Here is a 13,536-nt window from a genome sequence, read left to right as displayed (position 1 = left end):
AACTTACTTTCACTTTGCAAAAGGCAAAAGTGTTTATTGTTTGATGTATATTCAAAGAGCATATGACAATAAAACAATTGGCTAACTTTAGGCTAACTTATCTGTTTTAGGCTAACTTATCATACATTTTGGAATTCTTTGTTGTACTTTGTCTTTTTGCACACGTGCGGGTGTGTTACAATAAGAATAATAACAATAATAATAAATTCGGAGCGCTACTAGTACTAATAGTAATAATACTAAATGGAAAAAGTGCAGTCAAGGAAGTATCATCATTAAAGGAGTCACTAAAGAATGAATAAATATCAGTATTTACAGTTTGAGCTTGACACGTTTATGAGCTTTGCTGTCGATGGGCGCCTAAGAGAGATAACACATTTTTAGCTTCAGCAGACACACAATAATTCAGATTAAAAAATGACTGCCCCCTACAGGTAGTGAACGGCGTTTTGACGCAGCAAGTCGCAAGATCCTTTTTCTCGAAACGTGCGTTCTTAATGGCCAGATCTGTACTATTGTCTTACAGTTAAGGGACATAATATTGTTTCATGCTTTAACATGAGGATTTCAATTTACATGAGCGTCTGGATTATGCTCATATAATTTTATCTGTCTGTTTGCATTAATAGAAAAACTTGCACTTTCAGAGTACTGTTTAAATGGACCTATTATCCCGACAGAATTTGGCAAAAACAAAATAAACAGAAGAAAGGCAGAGGCAGACAGCTCTATACTCTTACTATTCAAGTTGCCTAGGGACCTCTCAGATTACACAAGACCATGCTTTCACTTCGTGTAAAAGTATGTGTCAGTTTTGACAAAATTGATGAACGGATACAGCGGAACTATCCTTCTGTGCAAACCGATAATAAAAAAAAAAACAACAACAACAACACACATTTAAACTGAAACAACCTGGTCAACTTGCGTTCTCTTCTCTCAAATTATGATGTCAGTAAATAACAGTCACGTTTAGGCAATTTTCTAGTTTGGAGTGTATTGTATGTCTGTCTGTCTCTCTAACCTAGAAGTGTCCCAGCCTCTGGCAGCATCTTCTGTAGGAACCATATTAATTATTGTCTGAACTTTAATCAAAACATTTTGTTGAACAGAACAGAGCAGAGCAGAGAATCTAGTGTAAATAATAATTCATTTAATAAATGTATTTATTTAAAACACACCAATAGTAACAAAATCCCAAACCTAAACATTGAAAGGTTATGAATGGTTATTGATAAGGTCAAAGCATGAAGAAATACAACCAAACAAAATGTAATTTGAGACAAGAAAGTAAATACAAAAATGCAACACAAGGATCTTCACACACAGAGTTACACAATAGGGAATAACTCCTGAACCCTTTAGGTGTAGACATTTAGGTTTTTTAAATGTGTTGCTTAGAGGTGAAGGTGGGTGGTCTTTTGGTCTTAAGTCTAAGTAATATAATTGTGTTTCCAGAGGTGATCATAACAGAAAGTAATAAAAAAAATTGTGTTTAAGGCTGCTTTCGCGTTAGGCACAATTGAATTGTAAACTACCCAGATATGATTGCAGCCCTTCCTCACTCCCCTACTGGCCAGCTTTCACATTAGTAATATCGCTTCGTACCTGAATACAATTACATATTTCTGCTCTTTCCGAGCTGGCAGTATGCACCTAACTGTGAGTCAGACAGCAGTCATTCCCAATCTGTAGTGTGTGTGTGAAAGTCGTCCTACAAGCCCCGCCCCTGATAACCCGCCCCCCTGTTATTCCTGTTGTTAAACCCCTATCTTACCTATGCAGTTTAATTCGCGGTGAGAAGCAGTGCGAGTGACCACCCGGTGTTATGCAAAGTTCTGCAATGTCCCCCAGCTTCCACGAGGACAAACACATGAAAAGATGGAAATGTAATCACAGCGCCAAAACTGACATTGAATCATGATGAACCGTACTTCTGGCCACCGCTCGAAACTGCATAGGTAAGATAGGGATATTAGTAGTTAAGAGATTATGAGCCAAATTTCGCTGAGTGATGATGGTAGAATAATTATAAAGGTCTTGACTAAAACAACATGCATGAGGAATAACAAAGGAGTTTTTATTTTTTTCAATGAAAAAGTACTCTAACTAGTTACTTTTATCAAAAAGTACCTAACTAACGAATTATTTTTTTAAAGACCGTAATTTTGTAATGTAATTAGTTGTTTTAAAAAGTAACATCCCTCAACACTGGTCAAGAAAAAGGAGCTGGCACATGCTGCATGCACACAGATTTTAAAGGAGATAAACTGTTTTTTTGTTTGGTTGTAGTTAAGTGATTAATCAACATAAATTACAGTTGCCTTTAATGTAATTAAGTTTTAAGGAGGTCAACACACATAGTAAATCAGCAGTGAAACCAGATACCAAACAAAAGTTTTGGGGGCCAATATGGAATTAAACATCTCAATAAAGAAAGTGAATTTCTTATATTATGAAGATAAAAAGAGTCACAAAGTTTTAAAAATCATTTTGCTAATACCATTTTCCCAATAAGCGTGTGTGTGTGTGTGTGTGTGTGTGTGTGTGTGTAATAGTGTGGAACATAAAATTTCTTAACCTTTGTCCTTTGATATTACCCTTCCTGCATGATGCACATTTTAAGGATCTTTCAGGTATACAGACTAGAAGCAGGAAGGATTAAAATTGTTTTGGTGACTTGCCAATTTGATTTTTATTTACTTTATTATTTTCTTTTAGGTTAATGATAAACAATGTAAACCAATAAAAAGTTTTTCTTCTTGTTCATATAGTTAAGTAGATCCTTGTAAGATGGGCATACTACTTTGGCTGCGACCAGCTGTGTCTGAGTTGCTTGAAGACATAACACCAGCACTCGATACGTTGTATGCATCTGAAAAAGACCAAAATGTTGTCAGCGCACTAAAACCAAAACCTTAATGTAATCTTAGTGCTTAAAATAAGACCCAACTAAATATTAATTAAACTAAATTTAATGAATAATGAATTAAATTAATTAGTATAAATTAGAATTAAGTGAAAAGGACGAAAAAGAATATTAGTAGAGTATAAGTGTACTGTATATTTAAAGAACAAGAGATTAGTATGAGGCGCCGTATAGGGCTTAAATCAAACTTCACTCATGCACACACATTTGAAACACTTGCATACACATATACATACATATATACTACTAACTGCTCAAACAACTACATATGAAATGCACACACACACACACATACACACTTTCCACACACTCACATACATACTTTGCTCACACACACACATACATACTTTGCGCGCACACACACATAATTACTTTCCACACACACACATACAAACTTCTCAGGCATTTCAGTGTAACCGGAAGGCATTTCAGAGTAATTGGAAGTAAAAGAAAACTTTAAGCACGGAATCTGTGGCAAATATGATGGAAAGTATGCATGTGTGTGTGTGGAAAGTATGTATGTGTGTGTGCGTGCGCATTTCATATGTAGTTGTTTGAGCAGTTAGTAGTATATATGTATGTGTGAGTGTTTCATATATGTGTATGCAAATGTTTCATATGTGTGTGCATGAGTGAAGTTTGATTTAAGCCCTATACGGCGCCTCATAGATTAGTAATAGTCTATAGTGTTGTGTTATTAATTGCGGCAAGAACAAGGAAGATTACAAATCAATCATTTAAATTCTGCTCAGTAAACAGGTCCAAGTTTAGCAGGGATTCTGTTAAAATAAGTGTTTATTTTTCCCTGTGTCTCTGATACGGACATGAAACGGTACATGCAACACGTCTCTGGCATTTATTGTTTTATCGATGAAAAGCTAGCGTCAAGGTTAAATGAATGAAACGACCTGAGGTGAATCATAATCACGCTGTGATTTATTGTAAACACTCTGTTGTACTATTGTCTGATTTAAAATTCACACTAAATATTGAATTTTAAAAAGTGACTTTATAAAGAATGTGAAGATATATCACACATGTTGCATGATGGGACAAGGATGCCTTCTTCTGAGGTATGGCTTGCCTCCAATAAAAATATTAAGGTCTTGTTAGGTTTTAAGTATTGATGATATATCTATTTTACTAAAAAAAATGTATACAGATACATAAGTCTGTTTAATTTGTTTAACTTAAACATACCATTATTTATTTTGTTTAACTTACATAATACTGTATGTGCCAAAATATATGGTTCTGAAACTTGCACTCGAACATGCATTTCCGTTTGTTCACAGGACATAGCCCCAGCCGCAGTTATTCCCAGTAGTGAAAAGGAAGTTATTGGAAATTGGTCGCTTGATGGAGTAACAACTATTTATATTTTAGTATTATTTCCGCTTGTACGGAAGAACATTTCTGAGAGAAATTTAATAACACATTTATGCATATTATTGTTATAAAATTTCACTGTTTTAGTGATGTATTATGTCAAAATTATGCAAGCGATTCATCTCCTTTTGCAAGAGCCTGCAGAAACCTTTGCTTCGGTGTATGTTTGAGAATTTGTGTAAACGATATGAACACTGTCTACAACAAGGTGTGCACACACTTCGAACACTTATGTTACGTGTACCATATGTATGTTAGTTTCTTTCGGGAAAAATAAACTCCCAGATAAAAATACGGTAATATTGCTAGACTTTTCATTTCAGTACTGTACATTTTGGCGCATACAGTACTTGAGTAGAAATTCTGTCCTTAATTGAAATATGTTGATACATTTGGAAGCTTTTACCTGTATACCTGTTGTTGTTGTTTTTTTTCCTAAAAGTTGTTTAAGTCATTTGCAATATAATAGACAAGGGCTGAGATGGAGATGGGGAAAAAAGAAAGAAAAGCTAACCCATTGGGAGAAACTGAATCACCATGCTACAGAATGGTATTTGGACAAACTAATAACAAAAAATAATAAGCGTTAAATAATTTAGCCGTCCAAGACTGGATTAAAGACCGAGATGCACTTTTTTTTTTTTATACACAAACCCAGAAATAATAAATCATATGCTTTCTTGTTCAAAGTGTATACATTTTGCATGCGTTTAAACATTTTTGTAGTTACATTTTGGGTGCAAGATCTGCAACTCTACAAGCTGGCAAACTCAGAGAGCGCAGGGACATTAACATAAGACACTCCTCTATTTGGCCCAACTATTAAAAAAAAAAAACAGATCTTGTAAAAACATTCAGTAATGTGGTGGTGTTGTTCTTGTTGTTCTTGTTTTTACTGAGACATAGACATTGGATTTGATCAGTTACAATGATCAGTTAGTAATAATGATAAAGGTATAATCTTGGCCCTCTAGGATTAAAAGCAGGAAAACCTTATTCCTCATATGTAAAATTATTAAACAGTTCATTTTAAAAATATTTTACATTAAGAAATTATTCTACATTAAGAAGTTAAAATGTGAAAAGTTCCACAATCTGCATTAAGTAGTGTTTTGCTCTATACATTTATCCATTTATTTGTTTAAGTACAAACATGATAAAAGAGTTTAAGTATTATTTGGTAAATGGAATAAAATAAAGTCAAACACATTGTGTTAAAAATTTTTGATTGTGTTAAAACATTATTGATTAAAATATGCATAATGATGTTGAGTTAATTTGCTGTACGTACTTCTTTGCCGTAGTCTCTGAAAGAAAGGAAATCCACCAGAGGATGATGGTCCCCCACTTGTACTCTGTAATGTAGAAACATCAACCACAGTTGAATTAAAGTAAAAGTAAATTTTATTTTCCAAAGAATTAGCAGATGAAGCATGAACCATATTTACCCTGGTGCGATTAGAGATGAAGTTCCTCAGTGAAAACGTTCCTGCCAATGCTTCTCGGACCTGCGACCACAAAAAAGGCAATATCATAGAATTATCTATATATGGTTTTGTGTGTTAAGTCAAGAGTGATGAAATGGCCTTAGAGTTTTCATACCTTACTATCCAGTAATATTCCAAAGACCAAAATAAAGAAGCCCTGCAATGAGATAACAATGGTTTAACAGTTACGATATAAAACAACTTATTAAAGAAAATGTAAATGATTTCTAGAGTAATATTAATTAATGTCTGTGCATGTACATAATCATAAAAAAAAAATAATTTAGTACCTGCAGTGAATTTAGGAATGCAAACACTATGTGAATTCCACGGTTCGATGATACCAAGGTTCCAATGCCGAATCCCCATGTTAGACCAAAGAGAGGTGTTAGAATCGCCACACATCTAGCAATGACTACTAGAGGATGTTTCTCATCTTGCTGGGTGGAAGCATTAACTCCTCTTCTCAACATCTTTACCAGAACCACAATAAGCACCAGGAAGTTTATAGCTACAATAGTTAGAGCAGGAATCACAAATGCCAGGAGGGCCTTTGTTTGACTCCAGTTTAGCCAACAATTGTAATTTTTTTGAATGTATCCATGTTGTCCAGCTGTAGATGCCACAGTAACCACGGCTATGATTAATGGGGCTCCATAGCCAACACTAAAGGCTATGGCCATCATCGCACCTCTGGTCATTCTGGAAAAGACCATAAGGGTGCGGTAGAGGAGCAAGAGTGCTGACAACAACATCCAGAAGAAAAGGGCAAGATAAAAGAAGTGCATGAAGAATGTTGCTGTACTGCAGGGACCTTCGCCTCGGTTAACTACCGCTGCTCCAATGATAAAGCATATGTCCGCAATCAGTAAGGAGAGAGCAATGTTGACTATAGAGACATGCCGCATGTAGGACGTGTCATTTCTTGTCACTGATTTCCATATAATGATTTCAATTAGGAGACACAAAACCAAGCAGCCCAATGAAATAGCAACACCGATGTAAGTTATATAGTCTAAGATTATGGCTAAGTCTTTATCCGGAGCAAATGGTGACATCAAAATTGAAAAAGATGTTGTGTGGTTGCATTCACATGTAACTATTTCAGTTTCATTCTGTAATGACTTTAGTAGACATCCAGTCGAGTCCCATCCCCCAATGCCATTCAAAAGGTTAAAGTTCCAAAAGACACACTGAGGGTTTCCCAACGTCGTATTTTTGACGTCAAAAGAAAGGGAGATGCTCTTAATTTTTGTGCTTGTCTCAATCACAGCTACATCTCCATTGATGATGGTGCCAGTTTGATTGCTTTCATCGTAGGTCAGATTTCGAACAGGTAAGATATTATTAAAAGCTAAAGAAATGATGACTGTGAGAGCTGTCTGTGTACTCGCCACTGGAATATTTATTTGGGTTGTTGAATTTAGTCCAAATGTTCCAGAAAACGGGGCAGTGATGAAAGTTTTGTTGAGAGAACTAAAGTTTGTTGGTATTGAGAAGTTACCATCTGATAGTCTGGTTGCAATCCTCTCAGTCGATTTTAGAAGTTCAGAACTGACACTCTTTGTTGTACTGTTGCTGTTTATGAGCACCCATGTGCTTTGTGCACCATCTGATCCAATTACATCTGTTGTTTCTAGGAAATTCTTAAAAATTAAATGAAAAACAAGATATATAACATTATACAGAATATATATATTAATTTACAGTAGTTTATTAATAGCAATACATTGATCATTCATAACATTATAACACAAAACATTATGTCCAATATTGTGTAGGTTCTCATGGTGCCACAAGGGCGGCTCCACAAGACCTCCGAGGGTGTGCTCCGGTGTCTGGCACCAGGACATTAACGGCAGATCTTTTTGGGTGCTGTGGGTTGCAGGTGTGACCACTATGGATTAAAATTGATTGTCCAGTGCCATCGATCAGATAGGGATCCAAGGAGTTTTAAGGCTAGGATGGCAACTTTGGGTTCTTTGCCTGCCAGGTCCTGTGAGTGGTGGGCTATGTGTCTTTTTATCGTGGCAAGCATTAACTTTTTTGATGAGTTGCTGTGCATTGCCTTTTCTGAGGGATCAGACCTGTTGGGCTAACTTTTGCTCCCCACAGGCATAAATGATCCTGTCAACAGTTTACTGGTGTATAATTGATAATCAATGTTAATGTTATGTGGTGTTAATGTTATGGCTAATCAGTGTATTTAATTACTAAATATTTACAGAATAGATTCTTCTTGGCAAAAAGAAAATTTGGGGGTTGCAGAAGAATTTATAAGTGTAAATTGTTACCCTTTTACGCGTTTATGCGCGCAGGTGTGTGTGTGTACTCGCAAATTAATATTAATGTGTGGACATCGACCGGAATAAACCACCGGACCTAAAATCCCCTTTTTATTAACCACTGTAGCATGTATATCTCACTGAGCTGAACAGCCTCCCTTAATATATCTGTAGTCCCCAATATTAACATTTACACGTAACAAAGTGTGCGAGTGGCCGTAGACTGAAAAAAAAAAAAAAAAACTCGTTAGATTAGCCTAGCCGGTTGTGCTAGCTACCTGGCACGGACAGCTCAGGACGCTGAGTACTGTATGTGCCGTATTTATTCCTGTTTCTTAGTTTAAGCTGCGGACTCTAAATAAAGTTTTATCCTAAATGTGTAACAGCTTCTGTGTGATTTTAGTGACACTGCGCATCAGGGACGCAGCAGGTGTTAAAAATAAACTCATACTGCAGGTATGGATCACATCTCCACCTGGAGCAGAGCTATCTTTACACTCACTTTCATATACATGTTGATTATACAGCCCTGTTACACACACATGTCCTGATTCTTTAAACTAGCAGGTCTGTGTAAAGAGTCAACAATAATAATAAAAATAATAATAATAAAAATAAAGATGACAGTGTTACTAAATGAGTTAGTAACTGATGTATGGTTTCAGGTGAGACACTGTGGAAAGGCCTCTGGAGATCATCTCCACTGCACAGCTCTTCTTCCTGCACTCAGGTAAATACACTGCTTTAACCGCTGCTTTCTGATCTCACATACTGTGGAAAAGTCTTGAGCCTCCGAAATGAGACAGGCTCAAGACCTAGATAGATAGACTGATTTATTGCAGCATGTGTAACGTAGGACAGTGTGTACACAATACTGAAAACATTGCCTTCTAAACTGTTTACCGCGTTTTACGTTTACCTTTAGTGTTAATTCATTTTTATGAACACTGTAGCATCAGACCTAGATTTAGTTTTGGTTACGGCCAAAATTGCAGTTATTGTGCCAATTAGTAATAATGAGAAGTTTGGATTATTTTAGTGACTCAGTTCTTCGATTCTTGTTCATCAAAATGAACTAATCTTTTTTGTCATTTAATTAAAAATTAAATGTTACATTTTCAATAAACAGACCCCCAACACGTCTACAAACACAAACGTTGGCTATAGTTCCTGTAATCAAAATAAAGGAAACAGAATTGAGCAGTTCTTTTCATGAGTCTTCTTGCCCGAGTCGTTCGTTCTTTTGAATCTATTGCACTGTATATCGGGAGTCTATGGGAGTCACGTGACAAAAGAACAAACAACTCGGACTAGAAGACTCAAAGGTAACTCAGATCTGTTTCCTGTACATAACCTACGTTATTCTAAGTCACATTAAAGACTCCTTAAAAAAACCCTAATAATTCATTAACGACCCATGATTACCAGTTACGATTATGGCTTAACTATAAATTCTTGTCTCTGTACTGACAGTGTTCCATCATGCGTTTGTCTGTTGAAGTATGCTATGATGGAATTGGCAGTGTGTTTGCTATGGTTCCTTAAGACTAAGAAATACAAGAAAGTCTCACACATTGAAAGGAAAATGTGAAGGAATTAGGCAGGGCTCATGACTATTGCACAGCACTGAACCTCTGCTGTGACATTTATGCAGAGCTGCTGCTCCTTAAATTTGCCAGGAATATTCAGACCTCTTCTACTTTTCTCATGAGCACCATGCAAGCTTTTTCATATAAGATGTCTTCTATAAAATGTCTCTTAATCTATAAGATTTACTATCCACTTGACCTTCTGTCATGCAGACTGTGCTCATCCAACATGTCTGTTTTGTGCATTTCATATTGCTGGTGTTGTCTGCTGTATTATTATTATTTTTGTCAGAACCACCTCAGCAGTGCTAAAACATGTCATTATGTCTTTCCTACTCCGCAGCGACACCAATGTATTGCTTCAGCTTGTCTTGTTGTTTGTTTATTGATGTTTAATTACATTTACTCTAGCTACTTTTGGCATGTTCACGAATCAGGACATTCGCATAGTTAACACTATCAGATAGCCTACTATCAGGAAATTAAATTAATTTCAAGGCCATTTAAACCGAGACATTGCCATTTCTTTCACTGTTTTTCCCTGTTAAAACATTACAAAAACTATATAAGAAACGTATTAGGAATTTTAAAGCACGAATTTGGGCATCTCATTTTATCATTATAAAAATAATATGAAGCACATATACACACATTCATCATGAAATATCTGTTGTAAAACAAAATACAATTTATGTTTTCTTCAGCATTGAAAACAATATTGTTTTAGGGTAACTAATTATACACAATTCTTCGTTGTACAGTACTTGGTCCGGCTTTTAAATAAAGTCCTTCCATGCGCCATCTGGCGGATATTCAGTGAAGCACAACACATTTATTTAAATTCCTAAATGTTGCTTAATGTTGCACGCTAAATTGCTTCATCTGGCGGGAAAACATACTGTACGCAGTCTTAATGGCCACATCTGTACTTTTGGGGTTGGGGAAGGCTCTGATCTTGTCTGTTAGCCGCTGTACAAGTAGTGAACTTTGTAGTTTACTACACTCTGTTTTACATATGGTATTCCAATGTCCTGAATGCTCCTGCATGCTGTCTCATCACTTCTTAGGGCTACTAATACTACTCTTTATTTTTTTTAAAGTGTGTTAGTCAAAACATTGTTTATACAACTTTACATTGTTTAGCTTAGTTTTACTATGCCAGTGTTTTTACTTTTGGGCTCCTGAAGGATCCTTGACATTTCTGCACAGACATTCTTCCTTTTTTGCTCCTTCTGTCTCATAGTTGCTCTTCCACAGCTCCATTTCACTTTTGAGACAAATCCCTACTGTACCTGAATTATTCATGTCAAGCTCTTTCCCTGAGATCAGTGCCCTTTCCTGACTGGCCCAGTGCATGGACATAGATTCTGTAAATATAAAGTGTGATATTTTGTAAAATGCCCCCATCCTTTGCTATCGGGGTGTCCAGTATTGTATCTCTTGTTAGCAATGTAGACTTGTAACAATGTCAGCTTAAGCCTAATGCAGGATCCTAGAAAGCTCATTATTTACATTTTTTTTAATTTTGCAATATCTCCTATATTACAGTTTGTTGAATGTGTGGTTGAACTAGCGCTGAACAAATTAGTGACTGTTGTGCCCATTACAGGTGACCAAAAGTGGAACTGAAGCTGACTGTAATCATTTGGAGTCAGATGGAGCTTCTGGAGATGATCACCGCCTCACCCAACATTTACTACATGAGTCTACTCCTTGCAGCCAGGTATGAAACTGCCTTATTTGTGTATTGACCATTAAGTCCCCACAATATATAAGTTACACTGCCAGAGTTTACAAAGGAGTGATTTCAGTCGACCAGTAAAGTGGTTCATCAGGACAAAACTTAATTTTGAAACTGAAGCTGAGTCTTGCAATTGTCTGGAGACAGATCACCATCACACCCAACACTCAGTACATAAGACCACTCCTTGAAGCCAGGTCTGAAACTGCTTTTTTAGTGCTTTTTTTTTTTTTTTTTAAATGATAGACACCAGGTCCCCATAATATGTGCAGCATGTACATGTGTACTACCGAGTCCCCACACTGCATTTTAACCTAAAAGTTTACACAGGTCCCCACAAGATACTAACTTTTATTACTTATTTGTTTCTGAAAAAGTCTTCATGCATTGGGATGTATTAGCTTCAAAATTCTTTCTACAATTTTGCACTGTATAGCTTAGTCTTAGTATGCTAATATGATTAGGATTAATATAAGGCTGACTGTAATTATCTGGAATCAGATGGTGCCTTTGGTAATCCTCATCACTGCTCCCAACACTCACTACATGAGACCACTCCCTGCATCCAGGTATAAAACTGCTTTTATAAAGTATTTTTTAATAATTAAGTAACCAGGTCCCCACAATATACAATGTGAGATGTGTGTACTGCACATACTAGTCCCCACACTATGTTTTAACATGAAACTTTACACAGGTCCCCACAATATACCAATTCTAAATGTTTTGGGTTTTTTTTTTCTCTAAAACACCTTTTTTTACCTATTTTTTTTTCTAAAACTTTTCACTGTTCAGCTCAGTTCTAATTTGCCAATAGGCTTTTACTTTTAACATTATTAGTGACTGTTGTGCCCGTCACAGGTGACAAAGTGCCACCCAGAGCTCATTACGCCCAACACTCACTACATGAGTCTACAGTACGTATGGAAACTAGTTATGCAATTGTGTTATTTTTTAATTTTTCACATGGTAAATGTCAGGTCAGTGATGGTAAATGTCAGTGATTTCTACAAGCCATCTTTTAAGATGCACGAAGCATTAAAGTGACATACAAACCCCAATTTCAATCAAGTTGGAACATTATGTAAAATAATAAAAATATTAAATAAAAACAATATATTGACCTGCAAATACTTGTTGACCAATATTGAACAGAAAACACTAAAATATTCACTCAATTTGAATTTGATGTCTGCAATACATTGCAAGAGCTGGGAAAGAGGTATTTTCACCATTGTGTTACATCATCTTTTCTTTTAACAACATTTGGGAACTGAGGACACAATTGTTGAAGCCTTGTAAATGGAATTCTTTCCTATTTTTGCTTTAATGTATGACTACAGTTGCTCAAAAGCCTGGGTCTGCGTTGTCGTATTTTGCACATCATAACAGGGACAGGGTCTGGACTGCAAGCTGGCCAGTCTAGTACCATGGGCACTAACTTACCCCTATACTATCACAGATGCTAGCTTTTGAATTGTGCGCAGACAGCAACCTGGATGGTCCTTTCTTCTTTAGGTCGGATGATGCAACGTCCATGATTTCCAAAAACTTGTCAGATCACAGCACACGTTTTCACTTTGCTTCAGTCTTTGATCAAATCTCAGATGTGATCGGGTCCAGAAAAGCCAGTGGCATTTCTGGGTGTTGTTGATTATATGGCTTGCACTTTGCACGGTACAATTTTTAAATTGCATTTGTAGATGTTGTGACAAACTGTGTTAACTGACTATGGTTTTCCAAAGTGGTCCTGAGCCCACGTAGCAATATCCTTTACAGAATGATTTCTGTTTTTAAATGCAGTTGTAACATCTGTGCCACCTCAGTCCGGGGGAAAACTGGTTCACCGGATTACTGAGCCGTCGCTTTGTCACCCCCTAGTTTGTCTACGTGTGTACTTGTTCCCCAATATCTGTGTCATCACTAAAGCAAGTTCACCTGTGTCTACTCCTGTGTGTCTCTATATATACCAACCGAGCCCGTTGTCCGTTCACTGTTGTGCACCAGCGTGTTTGTTGTATGTTTGTATGTTTGACTCTGTTTCCCTCCCCCAGAAGTGAAAGGTGTCTGCAGGACCGGGCAGGTGAAATAGGGTTAGGTCGTGGTCAACGACACG

At 36.5% G+C, this 13,536-nt stretch overlaps 1 protein-coding gene across 1 annotated transcript in view; it reads right to left on the bottom strand.

The window, feature by feature from the left end:
- Positions 1-1,753: 1,753 nt before the first annotated feature.
- LOC128545505 (adhesion G-protein coupled receptor F1-like) overlaps positions 1,754-13,536 on the bottom strand; it is a 28,459-nt gene continuing 16,676 nt past the window's right edge. Inside the window, exons 15-19 of the mRNA XM_053515816.1 lie at positions 6,096-7,451; positions 5,921-5,962; positions 5,767-5,826; positions 5,610-5,673; positions 1,754-2,875 (exon numbers count right to left, since the gene is read on the bottom strand). Coding sequence (XP_053371791.1) covers positions 2,775-2,875; positions 5,610-5,673; positions 5,767-5,826; positions 5,921-5,962; positions 6,096-7,451 — 1,623 coding nt within the window. The 3' untranslated portion in view covers positions 1,754-2,774. The remainder of the gene's footprint in view (positions 2,876-5,609; positions 5,674-5,766; positions 5,827-5,920; positions 5,963-6,095; positions 7,452-13,536) is intronic.

Source organism: Clarias gariepinus, chromosome 17, assembly GCF_024256425.1.
Source record: "Clarias gariepinus isolate MV-2021 ecotype Netherlands chromosome 17, CGAR_prim_01v2, whole genome shotgun sequence".
Lineage (NCBI taxonomy): Eukaryota > Metazoa > Chordata > Actinopteri > Siluriformes > Clariidae > Clarias > Clarias gariepinus.
The sequence above is the reverse complement of the archived record's forward strand: the minus strand, read 5'-3'. Positions and strand labels throughout refer to the sequence as shown.